The sequence below is a fragment of the Vigna angularis genome, chromosome 1, assembly GCF_016808095.1.
Source record: "Vigna angularis cultivar LongXiaoDou No.4 chromosome 1, ASM1680809v1, whole genome shotgun sequence".
In the NCBI taxonomy this organism is placed as follows: Eukaryota; Viridiplantae; Streptophyta; class Magnoliopsida; order Fabales; family Fabaceae; genus Vigna; species Vigna angularis.
Genome location: NC_068970.1, coordinates 51,730,363 through 51,750,400, shown reverse-complemented (window position 1 = coordinate 51,750,400; position 20,038 = coordinate 51,730,363). Strand labels below are relative to the sequence as shown.

The following is a 20,038-nucleotide window of genomic DNA, read 5'->3' as shown; positions in this document are numbered from 1 at the left end:
CTCATCAGCATCATCAGAATTTTCAGAGGAAGGTACAGGGACAAGATGCAAGATCCTTCCTGATGGATAAAGATGATGTTTAGCAGGCTTCTCTGATGTTGCCTCTGTACTACCTGCTTCTGATGTTGCCTCATTTTTCATTTCTGCTTCTGTGATGCCTTTTTTTCTGGCTGCTTGTTTTTCCTTGCCACCATTAATCTTAGGATTATCACCCTGTTCCTCCAGTTGAAGCTCCTTCAAATATTAATTCATTTCCATTGACATACAGGCAGCTGCATAAAAAATTATATTTGTGAAACAACAGAAAAATCAACTAATTAATTAATTAAGAATCATAGATAACAAATTCCCAATTCCCAATTCCCAATTCGCAAACCCCAAACTCATTCTCACGCCATGGATCCCAACCCTCGAACCTTTCCCATCCTTTCCGACTCCGACCACTTCGACCTCGAGCAGCCGCGGGCTCCGGAGATTGTGAGCCAAATGCCGCACCTCGCCGACCCATACCTCATGGCCTCCATGGGCCGAGTCGTATCTCAGGTGGCCCAGGCCGGAACGGTCCTGAACCAGATGGGGGAGCTGCCCACGCATGAGGAAGTTGACAGCGCCAGGGCCAGGCTGACGGAGATCGAGGCCCACCTGTCCCACGAACTAGAGGAGATCGCGCTCCGCGGAGATGGAGATTCACGAGTGGCGGGCCCACCAGGCCGAGAAGGAGAGGGAGGGCCGGGAGCGGGCGGAGACGGAGAAGCGAATCTGGAAGTCGGTGCTGCAGTTGGACGAGATGCACGAGGCGTACGAGAAGCTTCTGAAGGACGTGGAGAACGGCTTGGGGTGACCAAAAACAGACAACAGTTTTCGTAGCGGTGGAGGAATTTCGAAAATTTGGCAGAGGAGAAGGGGAATTTCTGAAATTTGGCCAGAGGAGAGCAAAATTAGGGCTTGATAGCGTTGAAGGAGCAAAGGGTTGGAGGGAAAGGTTTTGGGCAACGAGAGAGCACTAGGGCCGGTGGGAAAATGAATTGCAGAGAGGAAACATCTTAAAATTTTTCGAAGAAATTACCGAAGGTCTCTCAGCCGTCTGTAATTGAACTCACGAATGACTTACCGAAGGCTCATAGGCCCTCGGTAAAAAGCCGCCGGAAATAAGCGCATTTCTTGTAGTGAGCTAGGCGGATCTAGCGGTTAGCAAAGCATCAACACAGGGCGACACAACCATCAATCACCAATAGTCATATTTTCAAGGTTGAGCCTAGTGGTAGTAAACCCTTTTTCACTTGTGGTCTTAACTCAAGCTCAAGGCTTGGGGGGCCTAAGTATTATATGTATCGTCTGATGCATGTTGATCGAAATAACATGACCGATCATCTAAGCATGGAAGAGACCAATTGGTCACTATCAAAACCAACTAATTATCTAGTTGATATAAACATTATGTTTAAATAAAATTGGACATTGATTAGGTCAACCCTAATAAAAAGTCTATGAAGAAAACTATAAATAGAATTTAAAGGTATATTTGTTGTGACTTTTACTACACATTTGTTATAGCTTTAACCGCTCAAACTAGAGCTCACTTAAGTCTTAGAATATCTTTAATAGATTCACCTGATTGGTTGGAGAACAAATTATCCAAATAGAAAAAGGACAATTGAGGAGTAATCTACAAGAAAATTGGTTTAATTAGACGTTCAACCCTACACACGAAACATAAAGTTATACAATTCAATTATAGTATATAACATTATGTTTTTAGGTTTACTTAAGTTTAAGTCCTCTTAAATTTGGATATTTTTAATTTTTTATTAAATGTTTTGGTCTATTTAGTACTTAATTAAACCCCTATTGTTTAACTTCTTTTTTGTTAGTTGAATGACATGATCGCTATCTTACTTTATCATTTTGATTAATTGTCTCCATATTACAAGATAAAGATAAATGTCACAACACCCACTTAAAATTAAACATTAGAATAATCACAATGTTGTCTTATAGTAATAAGAATACCTCATATTTTTTAATACTTAAAGACAAGTAAATAAAATGACATATGAAGGCAAGTAAATAAGAAGAAGAATAATTGCTACATTACCGTTTAAATTTTTTGTTAATTGTATGATAGAAGTGTTATCTTATTTATTACTTTGATTATTTGTTTCCCTACATAAAAACAAAGATAAGTGTCACATCATCTATTTAGCGAAAAAATTAAATATTAGAATATCTCATACTATGACAATAAAGACAAGTAAATAAAAAGACAAATTTGAGGTATTGTGGTAGGTTAGTTACATTTAATACTCATTTATTGCTAAAGCTATCAAATCTTTGCCGACTTTGACATCAGAGTATCTTCTGGAAATAACCTCTCGGTACGAATGAACGAAGCGAAGGAGGAACGATGACCAGTGAAAGAAATTAAACAAACGAAACTTAGAAGATTGTTAACCTCGACCCCACAAACCAAAACATTTGTAATTAAGGAATGAGATTCCTTTTCATGCAAACAAACCCACTTAAAATCCTCTCTCATCTACTTTTACCATTTTTTAAATCTTAAATGTCATTAGAAGAGTGTAATTAGAGTTAAACAAGGAAATATCAAAACCAAAATACAAACATAAATTACGTATTACATAATTACTTAATGACAAGTCAAATTCAATACTATAAGACCATAATGGTAATATTATAATAACTAGTGCGGAAGTTTTCATTTCTACCGAAAGCAAGATGATATCTCGGTGTGTTTTTGTAGGCGACGACCTTTACAAGAGGGGCTTTTCCACCTCTCTTTTAAAGTGTGTCTCTTTTGAAGAAGCTGGACGATCACACCAGTTAGAAATATTTGGTAGACCGGTCGGTCATGCAACATGAACCGAGTGCTTAGCTTTAAATCACAATTAGGATTGATGATGATTAACTTAAGGCAAAACACTATCATTACTAGTTAGTAATTAAACCGATGCTAATATAAAACCTATTATCCAAAATCTATAAATACAAATTTTAGATAGCGTGGTAAATTAATTACATTTAATATAAAACTATCAAATTTTACTGAATTTGACATTAGAACAATACAACTGAACAAAAAAAAAGTAACAGTCAACCGTTTCTCATGAAACCGAAATATTTGTAATAAAAAAAATGAGATTTCTTTTAATGCGAACAAACCCACTTAAAATCCTCTCTCATCTACTTTTACCATTTTTAAAATCGTAAATGTCATTAGAAAAGTATAATTATACCAAAATACACTTAAACTTTAATCTAAATATGACCGAAATTAAATATCACCACTTAATGACAAGTCACATTCAATACTAACCATAATGGCAGTATTATAATAACCAGTTTAAAATTGTGGATTTGAAATGCTGCAGACTTAAAAGTGTTACTCTTTTTAAAAAAAATAATAATCTTTAAACCTTGCATTTATTATATAACTTTAACATTCATCGACATTACGTAACTAATTTTACTTTATTCCCTTAGCATTTTAAAATTCATGGCTTTTATTGAATTATGAAACAAGACAGACCAGGCGGGTCGATCGATCGGACTGTGACTCGGTAAAAGAAATTGGTTCATTCTATGTATAAGACACGATACAAGGGAAGGGTATTATGGTCATCTCGTATCAAGGTGCCAACTCAGATCCTGAGAGTTTCCTTTCTGACGGACACCCACAATCACATCACATCCGTGTTTCGATTCGAACTTCAAAATGAAACCTTAATATCCCAAAAGCGGTGTCCTCAATCATCGTCACAACGATGTCACTGACACTCAGATATGCTGCTGTTCCCATATCAACACCCCTCTTTCTTCTTCTCCTTGTTGTGATCCTTCTTCCTCTCACTGGGACAGCAACAGGAGATCATTCATCTGATCTTCAGGAGGTGCTCCAGAGCCATGGGTTGCCGGCGGGGCTCTTCCCTCAGAGTGTGAGGTCATACGATTTGGACCCAACGGGTCGGTTGGAGGTGCACCTGGATCGTCCCTGTCTGGCTCAGTACGAGACGAGGGTGTTCTTTGACAGCGTGGTGAGGGCTAACCTAAGTTTCGGACAACTCAAGGTGTTGGAAGGGATGTCTCGGCAAGAGCTTTTCCTGTGGCTACCTGTCAAAGATATCATTGTCCCCGATCCTTCCTCCGGAGTCATTCTTATTGATATCGGTCTTGCCTATAAACACCTTTCATTCTCTCGCTTTGAAGATTCTCCAGTTTGTAGATCTCAGTCGGGTACATCCTCTTTTCCTCTCTCTTTATTTGCACGTCACTCTCATTCATGCAGTATATATGGTTTCTTTCTGTAAGAATGAAAGAGTTGAAGAACTTATTAGTTCTCACGAAGAAATATGCCAACACTATTTGATTCTCTGTTTTGACGATGAAATTGGATCGATGTGGGTGCAGGTCTTATGCTTAAGGTTAATGGAAGGAAGGTTGGTGGATTTAGAGATCAGTGACGAGGGTGTACGTTTGGCTGAGGATGGCTGCTTTTCTTTTCTCTTCTGTTCGTTTGGGTTCTGGTTTTCCATCCAATAATTTCATGAAGTCTATCACATGACAACCAATATTACCTTGCACAAGAGCATGAATTCTTCTATTCTAGATAGAAAATACTTGTTAATATGTATGTGTGGGTCCTTTAATTTTTTAAATTTCAACATTTTACAGTGTTTCCTTCTTGTTTAGTTCAAAAGACTAAAATGTTATTTTGAAGCAAATTGATAAAATGAACTCACACTGGACCAAATTCTTAACAAAGTGTTTTTTTAAAAACCTTAATACTAAGTTTTGTTTTACTTCTATTATAAAAACGTACAAGTTATGTTTGTTTCCATTTAAGCACATTTTATAGGCTGCTAGATACTGTGGGGCCAGAGGTGGTGGGGTTTCTGAGAATGTTGTTCTGATACATGGACAAGGCTGTTAAGAAAATGGAGTTGTTGCCGTTTCAAAGATTTTGTGAATGAGAGTAATTTTAATGAAACTATGAAAGGGTTTCAATGTTTAGTGAAATAGTAAATTGTACCAGTAAAAAAACCAGAAGAGTAGACTATTACCAAAAGAAATATCAGTATTCGATTTTAATCTCTGATGAAATCTTAAACAAATAGACTTGTATAAATTGCAAGATTTTAACCTACTAGGATAGAATCAAACTTCATAAAAAACCTTACACATTCAAATCAAATATATAAGAATGAGGTAAAGTTTCTCAGTGTAGCAGCACATTTGTAAAGTTTCATCATTCATGTAAACTATTCTCTGTTGTGATCACATGTTCCCATCCTTCATAAGTCACCTGCATGAAGGTTGTAATCATATATGCTCCTTTTATGGTTGTAACATTGGTGTCTATTCCTTCAATACCAGAAGTATTCATGGCTTTGTAGTTGTAGATTTTTGTACGTAAATAGGTAATATTAAATTTTTTTAATATCATTAAATAAATAAAATTCATAGTTTTAATAATTTTTGTAATTAAATTAAATTTTTTTATAAAATGATTTCAATTAAATAATTTCTATCCATAATTATTCTAATTACGTAAATAAAAATGCATAAATTTATTTTATTTCATTATTAAGTTATTTTTGTTTAATATAATAAATTTACTTAAATTAATTATAATAAAAATATATTTTATAATGAAATAAAAAAAGTATGTATTTTTATTTATGTAATTACAATAATTATGGTTATAAATTATTTAATTGAAATCATTTTATAAGAAATTTAATTTAATTACAAAAATAATTAAAACTATGAAGTTTAATTATTTAATAAAATTAAAAAAACTTTAATTACTAATTATATATAATTTATAATATTTTATATACATTTAAATATATTATTTAAAAATTATAAATCATTTTAATTAATAAAAATATTAAAAAAGTAAAAATGTGTTGGGATGCACGATTAATACAAGAAGTTGTCAACTTCTTATAATTTCAATTATTTAATATTTTTATTAATTTAAATAATTTATAATAATTAAAATTATTATAATTAATTATAATTCGTAAAAATATAATATAATATTAAAAATTCAAAAAAAATATAATATATTTTTTTTAATTTTTAATTACATAATTACAATAATTATGATTATAAATTATTTAATTGAAATCATTTTATAAGAAATTTAATTTAATTACAAAAATAATAAAAACCATGAAATTTATTTATCTAATAATATTAGAAAACTTTATTTATTCATAGATATAATTTATATTATTTTAAATACATTTAAAAAAATATTTACAAATTATAAATAATTTTAATTAACAAAGAAATTAAAAAATAAAAATAAAAAGTAAAAATGTGTGGAATGCACGACTTCACTAGGAGAAATCGTCAATTCCTATAATTTCAATATTTTTGTTACCTTATAATGAAAAGAGACGTTGAAATCGATTACAAGGTTTGATAATTGCTTATTACGTCCTAAAATCATTTTTGAAGTATATGATTTCATTTCTGACTTATGTGTCAGGGTGAAGTCGTGTAGGGGACACAATTTCTTCATTTGAAGTCGTCTAGATCCCCCACAACTTGTTTATATCGATAAGTACGAAAATTTTTGCCTTAATTTTGGATTCAAAATTTCTTAGTATAAAAACCGTAGTTGTAAGACTAACTTAAATATTCACAAATAACACTAGCATTATCAAATATTTGATTTTAATTTTACAATTATGTTTGGAAATCTTTTAAAGTTTTTTTTTTGTTATTAAAAGGGATAATATATATGAAAATAGTGATTAACAATCATTGACACCAAGGTCACCTCTTTTGCAACTTATCACCACCTTCGCTTACACCACCAACCCTTTGTATATGGAATTTTAGTATACGTTGCTCTAATACAAGTTAATTTCTTTTATGTAAGTTAAATTACCCATCTGTGGTGCTATGTGCAGACTAATTAATTTGTTGTTTTATTCTAAAAAATTAAATAAGACAAATTTCTCTAGGTAAGTTAAAAGTTCTATTTTACTTTAGGAGTTACCATTATTTTATCAAAATTTAAATCAAGACTTCTATTAAAAAACCTATTTAGTTTAAAAAGGTCATTTAAAAAATCTTTTAAGTTCACGCGTTATATTAACTAGTTTACTATATACAATAAAGAAAAACTATGGATGGAAGAAAAAAAAAGGCCATAAAAGAAAAAACTTTTTAATTGTTCACAATTATTGGGAGCTAAAATAGAGTATATTCTAAAAAGAGGAGATGCTCAAGAATTTTGAGGTGCACAAGCAAAAACATAAAATAGATCGTGTAAAATGTTTGGGCCGAATGTTCTCCAAGCCCAACTTTAAAACATTTTCAAAAGCAATGGCTCCATTATGTAGGGTGATCACTGGTGAGCACCAGACCTTATTTTGCTCCACTGCTCATCACAAAATGTATCGTGTTCTTCACCGCGCTTTATGCACAGCCACAGAGCCCGCCACCGTGAGCATCAAGTCTATTTCGGAAGATTTGTACAAGGAAGTGAAGTTGAAGAGGTTGGTGGAGAAATTCAAGAAAGCTTCCGACATGGACCGCTTCCGCAAAAAAACCAACATTTACGAGGAGACAGTAAGGCGCCTAGCTGGCGCCAAACGCTTCCGATGGGTTCGGGACATTCTCGAACACCAAAAGAAGTATTCCGACATTTCCAACGAGGGTTTCTCTGCGCGTCTCATATCCCTTTATGGAAAATCTGGCATGGCCAAACACGCTCGCAAGGTGTTCGACGAAATGCCCCAACGAAAATGCGACCGCACCGTGCTCTCTCTCAATGCCCTCTTGGCTGCATACCTCCACTCCAGGAAATTCGAAGTCGTGAATGAGCTTTTCAGGACCCTCCCCACCCAACTCTCAATCGAGCCTGATTTGGTGTCTTACAACACTCTCATTAAGGCTTTTTGTGAAAAGGGTTCCTTTGATTTGGGACTGTCAGTGCTTAAAGAGATGGAGGAGAAGGGTGTGAACCCTGATTCCATCACGTTTAACACTTTGCTTCATGGGTTGTACTCAAAGGGTAGTTTTGAAGATGGTGAGAAAGTGTGGGAGCAAATGGGTGCAAAGAATGTTCCTCTTGATGTGAGGAGTTATTGTTCCAAGTTGGTGGGATTGGCCAGAGAGAAGAAAGCGACTGAAGCTGTTGAGGTTTTTAAGGAAATGCAGAAGGTGGGTGTGAAGCCTGATATCTTTTGCATCAATGCTCTCATCAAAGGTTTTGTGAATGAGGGGAATTTGGATGAGGCTAAGAAGTGGTTTGATGAGATTACAAACTTTGATTTTGACCCTCACAAAAACACTTACTCTGTCCTTGTTCCCTTCCTGTGTGAGAAGGGAGATTTGAAGACAGCAATTAAGATGTGCAAGGAGATTTTCAATAACCGATGCCTTGTTGACGCGTCGTTGCTACAACTTGTGGTGGATAAGTTGGTGAATGAGGGCATGATTTCAGATGCTAAGGAGATTGTAGAGACAGGGAAAACCAACCGGTACTGTCGCTATAAGCTAAATTTACCCGAAGAAGAGTAGAGTTATGTTAGATCTTAGTTTCACTTTATTATTGTTCTTGCAATTTGAATGGTTTTGTTATAATGGGGATTGAGAAATTGCCAAGAATGGCTTTTGTTTGGCAATGTAAGCCTAGTAACTGGTTTCTTCAAAATGGCTTTTATTATAAGTGGTTTCTTCAATGTGAATCTCTTTTTCTCTCAATTCTTTCTCTTTATTTTCTTTTTCTCTAAATTCTTCCTCTTTATTTTCTTTTTCTCTAAACTCCTCTTCTTCGTTTTCTTTTTGTAGTCTGATATAACAAAAAGGAACAATAGGCATGAATTAATCCATAAAAAAAATATAGAAGTAGCATCAAGAAAGGCCTTACCTGCCGGGGTACTATGTCGTTCACCCTTAATGTTTTTCTTATAAGCATATGACAATGTAATATTGCAAAAATATTGTTGATTCATCGCCTATGAAATATACAAATATCAGTGGCATGGAAATGCTTACACTAATTTCTATATTCTTTTGTTACTGCTTTGGTATAATCAGAGTAGTCATATAAAGGGTTCCCTTCTCCTGGAAAATTGAAGGATGTGATCACGTATCACTTTTAAATTCTGTAATGCATTTGATAAAATCAGGCTCTTCATTTCTTTTCCATAACACACCACCTTGTCAGATATAAATGTATTAAATACCATTGAAAAAATATGAAAACAATCATACAAGATATAAAGTACTCATAAATAAATCTTTCATATTCATGTACGCAAAGACACAAAATAAGGAGTGATTATGCAGGAGGTATGACTCACTGCTCTTTAGAGGAAATGTTCTGATAATAATATTAGTTATAAATTAAAAAAAAAAATTGATTCTAGTGATTATGTTTTGTTTAGATATTTTCAAAAATGCAAAAGTTACTTTATGATTGTTTACAATATTTTCTTTTAAAAGAATAAGCTAATTTTATGAGAAGCTATGTTTTTCAAAATATTTTCTCATTCAGTTTTGTATTCTTTTTAGAAATGCAAAAGCTACTTTATGATTGTTTACAATATTTTCTTTTAAAAGAATAAGCTAATTTTATGAGAAGCTAAGTTTTTCAAAATATTTTCTCATTTAGTTTTATATTCTTTTTAGCTTCCCTTGATAAGTTGAGACTAATACCTGCATAACTGAAAAAAAAGAAAAAGTGCTTCTTTTACAAGAGAAATGGTAACACATAAGCTCAGTATCTCTGTATTCATAAAGACTTTATGATGACAAACAAAATACAACAAAGTTATGGTTTTGCAATGATTCTTACAAGATAGACACCAAGTATAGCACAAGTTTTCAAATCCTTTTTTTGTATTTTCTTTAGCAAGATCTAAGAAGTCTTGCATCAACCGCATTCAGTGGAACTATGCCAAAAAAAGACTTTTTATATCTCTTATTGTCCTCAACCAGTATAAAAATTTAAATTATGATAATTTTAATTTAAATGTCTTTTATCTCTATTTTCATATTTGTCAAACAACATCATCATATCAAAAGATAAAGAGACAAGAGAAAATCGTTGGAAAAAATATGAAAGAAAACATCACCAGATTTATTACTATGTTCCTTAAAATCATACATAGCTCCTACAACTCCTTAAAATCATACATAACCCCTACAACAAAATCAAATGTTTCAGAAAAAAAAATATTCCTCGACAAGAGAGAACTTCTACAAAAACAAATTGTGACACTTAATATCACTAGAGTTGTATCAGACCTAGATGCTAATGTAGCTCTTCTTCTGATGCAGTATATGGATGTCAATCTTCTTCTCTAGCACAAGAAACAGAATATTTGCCAATTATTCGTCTGAAAGCAAGGCATCAAGCTCCTTCTTTGATTATGTGAACCTCTCTTTGTCTCAAATCTTAAAAACTTAAGTCTCAAAGAAGTCTTACGATCACAACAAAATCAATAATAAAATTAAGAAACAGTAATAAAAATCTAACTTAGGATAAAAACTAATACTCTGAAACATACAAAGAATACAATTTACCTCTTCAACTGTGTTGGCAAGTGAAATTTTAAAAAAGAAATGCTTATAAATTTTTTGGCAGTAGTAGAATTAAAATGAGATAATGGTGCACCTGAATCATAAGCCAAACGCCAAGCAGCTCTTTTCAAAAGGGGAAATTATGAAAACCTTCGGACAACAGAAAAAAGGTTAAACAAGAGAACCTGTGTACATTTCACCTCCTCCCACGTGCTGTAATCTGATGATGTACTCTGAATTTTCAGTATCAAGTGCTGGTTGTGATACCTCAAGTCCTTCACTTTTTATAATAGAAACATACATGAAAACATTGAAGTATATATCAGATTAACCATTAATGCTTAATAAGATGTACCAATAACGTAAGACTAGTATACATCTAGTTTTAAACTGTTATTTACATGTGCATCAAGATGATTTCTCTCAAGTTCTGCAACAAAAAAAACAATAAATAGCCATAAGTTCAACCAATTACAAACTTTAAGAGATAACTACATTCACCTTCCACAATATCATGGTGTTAATTACCTGTTAGGTTACTTTATACCAGTAACCTAAATTTACGCTCTCTTCTCACTCAAACACTAGAACAATAGAAATGAAAGTATGTATGTATTATTGATTCTGTAAAGTAAAGAAAATTACAAGTGTAATCTCCCCCAAGGAAGCATATCTTCCTCCACTAGAAAATATGCCCAGTCTTTACCTAAAAGATAATCCTCTCCTTGATTTAGGTTACAGGAAGACTATTTATAGTGTCGCCTTCCCGCGCCCTACCCTTCTGCTAACCCAAAGTACTTCTACTAAATACCGTTCTGTCTTTGATCCCATCCTCCCTTCTTGATGTCGTTCGGTCTATACTCCTCCCATTGCCTTACCGTTCGGCTTCTACTTCCCTCCTCCCTTCTTGTTTTCGTTCGGTCTATACTTCCCCATTGCCTTACCGTTCGACCTCTACTTCCCTCCTCCCTTCTTGATGTCGTTCGGTCTATACTCCCCTATTGCCTTAACGTTCAGTCTCTACTTCTCACATCGTTCGGCCCCTTACTTCAACGTTACCGTTCGGCCCTTCTCTCCTATTTTATTCCTAACATTACTCCACCCCTCAAAATCAACCTTGTCCTCAAGGTTGAAGTCAGGGAACTGTTATTTACCGTAATGCTCCTCTACCTAGGTGGCGCTGTCCAATTCAAGTCTGGAGGCTTGGGTGGTGGCAAATCCTCCTCCAATATCTTCCATTCTTCTTGAATTCTATTAACTTCTAGCATTTCATAAATGAACTTAGTAAGGGAAGGTTCAGATAATGCCTTGCTAAAGAAAGCTATGGGCCTCTTGCTTTGCGATAAAATCACCCGTACTCCAGTGCCAGAAGTATCACACTCCATCTAGAAGGTTTGGCCAAAATCGGGTAGAGCTAGTACAGGGGCTGGAGTAACAACTTCCTTGAGTTTCTGCATAGCTTTCGCTCTTAGTAGGGGCCACTTGAACATTCCCTTTTTCAACAAATTAGTAAGGGGCCTAGCCATCCTCCTATAGTCCCTAATAAACCTTCTATAATAACTTGTGAACACAAGGAACCCATGTAGCTCCTTGATGTTTCTGGGTTTAGGCCATTCCAGTACAGTTGTGATTTTTTCTCTATCCATCTCCACACCTCCTTCAGATATTTTGTGCCTCAAATATCTCCTCTGCTTCTTGCCAAATTCCCATGTCTTCTTGTTGGCAAAGAGCTTCTGCTTAGCTAGCACTTCCAGGACTTGTGTGAGATGACGTGTGTGTTCCTCCCACGTTTTTCTATATACCAAATCCCCTAAAATCTGATTCAGTGCTATCTCTTCATTGAAAGTTAAGCCACTCTCTTCTATCTCCCCCTCCATCAGTTCAGCTTGGCTCAAGCTCCCAACCATAGTCAAGGTTTCAATCTCTCGGAGTACCTCTGGAGTAACAACCCTTCTTGTCAAAGCGGGATCCCCCTTGATCTCCACCTCGTTCCCTTCCTGCTAAGCTGCCTCCAATCTCCTTTAATTTCTCCCAGGGGTGCCAACCAGGTAACTCCTAAAATCACATCTACACCTCCCAACTCACAAAAATAAAGTTTATCTTTAATTCCTCCAACCCCACAGGAACTCCTAAACAACACCCCCTATTCAACTTTTTCTGCCCATCACCTAAATGTACATTATAAGGGGGCATATCTTCACTTTTCAGCCCCAATTCCTCCACCAATCTGGTGGAAATAAGGCTATGACTCGCCCTACTGTCAATCAACACCAATACCTTTCTCCCTTGCACCCAACCTCGCAGTTTCATTGTTTTAAATTGCGTTACACCACCTGTAGAGAATACAGATAACTCCATGGTCTTTTGTTCGATTTCGGGACCCTCCTCTACCTCATCTTCTTCGTCTTCCTACCCTGCGCCAACATTGACAGTTCCCTCCGACGATCCCCGATACGTCTCCGTCCTCGCAACTGTCCCCGTGCTTGAGATACATCTTCCCCCTATCGTACCTCCTTTCCCCGCACCTCCACCACCAGTTATAATGCTAGCTCCAAGATTGACAGAGGCAGAAAGTGAGGAGTGATCTGGTTTTCCCAATGCTTGCGACACCAGAATTTCCAACTCCTGGATGTCCTCGTCGACGCTTCCCTCTTGTCGCTCTGCTGCCAGCTCCTCACAAACGGTGCCCCGATTTAGTCCCACAAACCTCCGCGTTAGAGCGTCGGTGAACATCTTCCAAGTCAGATGCATTCTTTTCTTCCGCCAAAAGCAGAACCAAAAGCTCGCTAAACCTCCCTCCATGCATCTATAGACGAGCTTCATCTTCTCCTTCTCCGTCACGCTCTAGAGGTTGAAGAATTTCTCTGCCTATGCGATCCAGCCCATGGGATCCGCACCTTCAAATGTAGGTAGTTCAACGCGCTTCCTCCTACTACGTCGAACTTCTCCTCTGTCATCTTCCGATTTCTCCTCCGATTTTTCTGGCGGTCGTCGTTTGTGTCCAGCATTGACGAAATCACGTCTTCCTTCAGAGCTCCTATCTCGGTTCTTGGAGCGTCATTCGAAAGTTCGTCGGAACTCGAGAGTCATCGCTCACACCTCTGCCGTCAATTCCTCCATTGTCGACTCTAGCGCCACCATTCGTCCCTCCATTCTTCCTTCTAGTGCGTTTAATTTTCCCTCCATCTTCTTCGCTATCATTCCTCCTTGCTAGCTCTTCTTCCCTCCGAAACAGATTCGACAGGTCGAACCAATTGTTAGGTTACTTTATACGATTAACCTAAATCTACGCTCTCTCCTCACTCAAACACTAGAACAATAGAAATGAAAGTATGTAAGTATGTATTATTGATTCTGTAAAGTAAAGAAAATTACAAGTGTAATCTCCCCCAAGGAAGCCTATCTTCCTCCACTGGCAAATATGCTCAGTCTTTACCCAAAAGATAATCCTCTCCTTGAATTAGGTTATAGGAAGACTATTTATAGTGTCGCCTTCCCGCGCCCTACCCTTCTACTAATCCAAACTACTTCTATTAAATATCGTTCGGTACTAACATATATATACTGTTCGGTCTTTGATCTCATCCTCCCTTCTTGATGTCGTTCGGTCTATAATCCCCCCATTGTCTTACCGTTCGGCTTCTACTTCCCTCTTCCCTTCTTGTTGTCGTTCGGTCTATACTCCCCCATTGCCTTACCGTTCAGCCTCTACTTCTCACATCGTTCGACCCCCTTCAGCGTTACCGTTTGGCCCTTCTCTCCTATTTTATTCCTAACATTACATGATGTTTTAGAAAAAAATTATGAGACATGCTTATCTTCACATGATACATAACCACATTTTTAATAAAATAATAATAATAATAACACATGGAAATTGGCCACGACTGATTCATCAAACAACACTCAAATATCAAGATATATAAACTTGAATGGATTAGCAAGTTACTAACCAGAATTTGGTCTTTCTTTGTCATCAGTGACAATATACTGATGGCCCTGGGATTCCTACTTTGACTTTAGTATTGTTCAAGAAGAAATAGATTGCCCCACTAATTTCTAAAACAAGCTTACCAGCACAAGCAAATAATATTCCAATACAAGCAACACCTATACATCTCGAGATGCAAAGAAATGAAAGGAGAATATGATAGTGTTTACAAAAGAATAAATCATTGGTTCCAGCTTTACTCAATATAAACTGACAAAGTGATCCTCATACCTATGGTAATGTGGTGATACATATAAGCATGTCTATGAATTCTTAACCGCTTATTTTAACAAATCAAAAATTAATTTTACATCGCAACAAGACACAACATATCATAGCAAGAAGGCAATAATCTATCTCCACTACAATCTAGACCAATAATAAACACAAGATGAATGAAATATATTATTCTGCATAACTTGAGAGTTCCCAGCACCAATGTTTAATTCTTCACACTAGTTACATACTTGAGGAGCATGGTGACAACGTCTCCTGATATCCTCCCTACCTTAGTTTTCAGGTGATGATTTATCTAACATAAATTAAATTTATGTGAAATTAGCAATGATTATAACGGCTATTAAGATGTTATTATCACTCCAACACGTTGTTATTATTACTAATATTGCCAATTTAGTTTAATTTTTTCATTTTGATAAATAAAAGAAAATAAAAAATATATAATAATATAGTTTTCTCTATTATTATGATTATTATATACCAGTGGAAACATCAATATATATATATATATATATATATATATATATATATATATATATATATATATATATATATATATATATATATATATATATATATATATATATATATATATTAGAATGTCAGTAAAAGAAAATATTTTGTCTTCTTTTTGCAAAAATATTTTATATTTTTCCTTAATTCATCGTATATTAGAAGTTATCCTTATTCTAATCATGCCATCAAAATTTAGGAATGAAATTAAAAGAATTTCACAAGAGTTTATATGGGGTTCGGGACATAATGGTAGAAAAATTGTATGGTTAAGCTGGGACAACATAGGAAAACCTAAAGAAGAGGGTGGATTAAATGTTAGAGACTTACAAGCATTTAAGCATTATAGCTTTATTAGGTGGATGAAAATAAAGACTAGGAAAAGAGATTCGGGAAAAGATATTTTGAAGTAAATATGTCTATAACAACATAAATAGCAATTCTTTGAAGTAAATACATTGAGTCGACTGATCGCATACCATGAAAAACACATCGAGACTCACCACCAAATATTATCACATCTCCAAATTCTAGTATTACCCCCTCTGCCTTGTGTACATTCCTCTCATCTCCATATAGAAAATCTGTTGAATGATAGAGAAAGACAGCAGGCAACCCTTTTCGAAGACTTTCTCTGCTTTCATCACAATCCTACCTCAAACAGTTTCAAGTTAGATGCTTGAGAGAGTTTGTGTATATTATAGAATGTAAAATAACTAACATAATTTTTTTTTTAGATATATTTCACACAAAAAGTTGAATTTGGTAAATGCAAATCATTAACCACTCGGTAAAATATGATTCTTTTATACCAAAAAGTATAAGATACCACATAATATCATACCAAAAGTATAAGATACCACACAATGCTTTAGTATTTAGAAATCTGAAAATAGATCAATAAGACAATAAAGACTAAAACAATTACTGTGTTAACTACAATAACCAATAGTAATTACAAGCTTTCCATTTTTTGTATAAAAATTGACAATGTAAATATCAGGAGTCAGAAGGAAGAACGTCCTCCAATTGAGCTTCTTGGATTGCTCTTCTAACTAGTTTACTGAAGTGATTGGGAATACAAGGTGGGGTGCTGCCATCAAATATGTAAGAGGGATAAATCTTTTTGAAGATGTCTCTGATAACACCAGAGAGCAAAATGACGCAAATGATACAAACAGAGCATGAACAGTTGAGAATCCCCTGCATGGGCAAAATGTCCAAAAGTTAACATAAAAATTCACTCATGAACCAAAGAAATTAAAACAAATTTTTATACAGTTCATTTTACAGGTTATTCCATTCAATTTTCTCTGCTCTATTCAATTTGCCATATCCCGCAAACAACAGAGAACTCAAATTAGCAGTCAATCTATCAACCTTCAAGAAGGACATGAGGAAAGGATCAATTGTTAAACATAATAATCTCCAAGACTATAAAGTTTTAGTACCCATTCATCTAAATTGACCATATATATGTTTCACAAGAGCAACTAGAAAAGGTAATGAAATAACACTATATGAATGTATAAAAATCTAAAAAGTTAAAACTAAAATCAATTGAAAAGGATAAACACTAGACATAACATAGACCATCTGTTAATGAGAGTAACAAACAGTATTAAATAAATGTGAAGCATCATTGAAATCTGAAATCATAACATTATTATTTAACACACTGAGTCACGTTCATTCATACATAATCCATGTAACCCTTATGCTCTCACCCATTAGTCCTTAGTCACTAGTGCACATGTCTATTTACTTCTTCATCATGCATAAACAAAAGAACATATACATTTTTATTTACTTCTTCCTATATAAACCAGTTTTAACATGCAATTTTATTTAAACAATGATTAACTCACTTAACCAATACCTATAAACATGTAATTTTAGGAGTTACCTTAACAGAACAATATACTCTTATTAATATACACAATCTAAGTACACTTGTAAGCAGTACCATATGTTTGCCTGAACTTATTGAAAAGTTAATATAAATGTTGTTCATTACCTTAATTCTAATACTTGTAAAGCAACTACATCATCTAAAGCATCCCAAGGAAGTTTCCTGTAATTATTGCCTGCAAGGAAAATTGAAAAGAAAATTTTATTCACAGGATGCACATCCACATGAATAGTGAACTCAAATACATGCACAGTAAATACATATGAATACGAGATAAATCAAATAAAAGGAGGATAAGTGAGAAAAAATAGTTGACCAGAAATGCATAGGCATATATTTTGAGGTAATTGGATTTGACCTTATTTATTTTCCTGTCCCCAACACCTCTGGAATATTAACCATGTAGTCATCTTGTTTTAATTTCTTTTAGGTTTAAACCCTTGACGGTCTTCATATTTGTATGGAAATCTCAGTTGGGTCCTCATATTTAAAACTGTTTCAATTGAATCATAATATTTGTAAAAATGAACTAATTTTACCTTATTCCTTAAGTTGGACCAAACGGCGTTAATTGGTGCTGATGTGAACACGCTGATGTAAAATTGTTTTATTAGGTGGAATTTTTTTTAAAATTAAAAACTTTTGATGTGGTAAAATTTATTAAGGAATTTGTTCCTAATCCAACCTTACAGAACTCATGTAGATCTGGTCAATCCCTCATGGTCCTCGTCGCCGGCTATCGGTCTTTGCTTCTTCTCATTCTTCTTTTCTCTTCATCTTTGCGACGCGCTTCGTCTTTCTCACACGTTATTCTAATTCAGCCTTTTGTGTTTTATCTCCTGTTTGCATTAGGCTTCGGAGAAGAAACTATCCAACCCCATGGGAGAAATCAAGGTGCAAAAGCTCGTCCTCAACATCTCCGTCGGCGAGAGTGGCGATCGTCTCACCAGATCCGCAAAAGTTTATTTATTTTTATTCTTTTTACATTTCAATCCTTATTTTTGCTTTATTTTAGTTTTAATTTGAACCCTTTTTTCATTGTTGTTGTTACAGGTGTTGGAGCAACTTAGTGGCCAAACCCCAGTGTAGAAAGCTGACCTTTTAGAAAGTTGTTTGCTACTGCACTTTTGTGGCTGCAGTATATGATAGGCGTTTTGATCCGTGTCTGTGTCCTGGATGCAAGCTGCATTTGCCTGTGATTTCAGTATTAAGGATTATGATAAAATTGTGGCCTTGGTTTGTTGTGTGTTACAACTTAAAACCTTGTTTGGAAAGTCACCCAACAACCTTGCTACAATATTTCCTAATAGGTATTGAAGCTGGTTGCAGGTATTAAAGCTAAAACAAATGAGATGGGAACTAAGGTTGTAGAGAAAGGAAGATAGTGTCAAAATGCAAATTATTATGTTAATGGATACCTTCCAATTCATCATGATTGCAGAGTGGCAGGAGCAAGTGCTAAATTTTGAATATTTACAATTTTGAATTTTCAAAATTACATCTGAATTGCAAATCATCATGATTACAGAGTGGCAGGAACAAGTGCTAAATTATTCTGAATATTTATAACAAGACATAAGCATTGTGATGGAAAAGATAAGAATTTATAAGGATGGAGCATAATGATTGAAAGACAAAGATAATGATTTGATTCGTAAATAGATAACCCTAAAATGGGAAAGTAGCAAAGTAAGCCATTGTACGCATGATCACACTATCACCTTTAATCAAATGAGAGAGTACAATCAATTAACCCAAAAACATTGAACTTGAAAACGATCTCGTTTCAAATTATAAAACTAATTAAAGTTGGTGCAACACCCCTTTAAAGATTCAATATAAATATATATATATATATATATATATATATATATATATATTATATATATATATATATATATATATATTGATCAGCAGGAACAAAAGGCGTTTTAACTAGGTAGTCCCATTTGCTAAATTCAGGCATATAACAGTGACTCTAAGAACAGCAACAACAAAAACTCTGTAATCTAATGTGTCAAATGCCTTTGAATTTAGCACTTGTTCCTGCCACTCATCTGTAAAACACATCATCACCGTACCCATCAACTCCGAACACCCCGAAGAATGGTGGGTCCACCGCTTCCATTGATTGTGATTCTGATTCTGATTGTGACCGAGCTAGAGGTTTTACTCAGAACTCTATCACCACTCTCCAACAGCCTCTGAATCTCCTTCTCCGCCTCAGAAAGTTGATCTTTCAGCTTCAATACCTAACAAGCATATTTCCTTCAAGTGCCTTTTTTTCGTATCATGTACTATGATTGGAGTGGGTTTCCTCTTTTTCATTTTTGTGCTTGTCAATTGAATTTGATGCATTTTACTTTTGTCATCAGTGATTTTACTTTTGTCATCAGTGATTTTGTTTCTCTTATCCTTGCTTTTAATTTGAAAAGCAATGCTGGCAACACCTTGGACCGCGACCTGCGATGGCTGGTTGAATGGAGGCTGAGGCGAGCACGCATGAGCGGAGGAGATGAGCGATTATGGGGTTCCTCTGGTTCCCTTTGGATTCAAGTGGAGGATGCAGAGACCAATTGGTCTGGTGGGTGATAATGCTAAATTTTACCATTATTTAAGCATTATTTTAGTAGTAAAATCAACTCCTTTCTAACTTATAACTTGCTTAATCCTCTTGTTTTGTCTTGTTTTCTAAATAATTGTGTTTTTGGCTACTGTGATGTACTTTCATCAATAATCCCTTATTTTGTAGCTAAAAATAAGCTTGGAAGAGTCTCCAACAAATTATAGAGATAAACCAACCACAAGGCACC

The 20,038-nt window shown here is 34.8% G+C and overlaps 3 protein-coding genes and 1 long non-coding RNA gene across 4 annotated transcripts; 3 read left to right on the top strand and 1 right to left on the bottom strand.

Moving 5' to 3' along the window:
* Positions 1 to 3,653: 3,653 nt before the first annotated feature.
* LOC108340590 (uncharacterized) lies at positions 3,654 to 4,690 on the top strand. The gene is made up of 2 exons (XM_017578075.2): positions 3,654 to 4,251; positions 4,426 to 4,690. The coding sequence occupies exons 1-2, from the start codon at positions 3,783 to 3,785 to the stop codon at positions 4,476 to 4,478; spliced, it is 522 nt and encodes a 173-aa protein (XP_017433564.1). The 5' UTR covers positions 3,654 to 3,782; the 3' UTR covers positions 4,479 to 4,690.
* A 2,688-nt stretch (positions 4,691 to 7,378) lies between these two features.
* On the top strand, positions 7,379 to 8,723 carry LOC108334894 (pentatricopeptide repeat-containing protein At1g55890, mitochondrial). The gene has a single exon (XM_017570822.2). It carries the CDS (start codon positions 7,432 to 7,434, stop codon positions 8,560 to 8,562), a length of 1,131 nt encoding a protein of 376 aa, XP_017426311.1. The 5' UTR covers positions 7,379 to 7,431; the 3' UTR covers positions 8,563 to 8,723.
* A 3,231-nt stretch (positions 8,724 to 11,954) lies between these two features.
* LOC108326373 (uncharacterized mitochondrial protein AtMg00860-like) lies at positions 11,955 to 12,476 on the bottom strand. The gene has a single exon (XM_017559853.1). It carries the CDS (start codon positions 12,474 to 12,476, stop codon positions 11,955 to 11,957), a length of 522 nt encoding a protein of 173 aa, XP_017415342.1.
* A 5,435-nt stretch (positions 12,477 to 17,911) lies between these two features.
* LOC128194812 (uncharacterized) lies at positions 17,912 to 18,669 on the top strand. The gene is made up of 3 exons (XR_008246199.1): positions 17,912 to 17,967; positions 18,078 to 18,185; positions 18,279 to 18,669. It is a non-coding gene; the product is annotated as an uncharacterized LOC128194812 (long non-coding RNA).
* Positions 18,670 to 20,038: the final 1,369 nt, after the last annotated feature.

Excerpts from the sequence above, each read along its gene's own strand:
- LOC108340590 (XM_017578075.2), top strand. The coding sequence starts at position 3,783 with ATGTCACTGACACTCAGATATGCTGCTGTTCCCATATCAACACCCCTC. Across the intron at positions 4,252-4,425 it reads AGTTTGTAGATCTCAGTCGG|GTCTTATGCTTAAGGTTAAT; the intron begins GTACATCCTCTT and ends ATGTGGGTGCAG.
- LOC108334894 (XM_017570822.2), top strand. The coding sequence starts at position 7,432 with ATGTATCGTGTTCTTCACCGCGCTTTATGCACAGCCACAGAGCCCGCC.
- LOC108326373 (XM_017559853.1), bottom strand. The coding sequence starts at position 12,476 with ATGGTTGGGAGCTTGAGCCAAGCTGAACTGATGGAGGGGGAGATAGAA.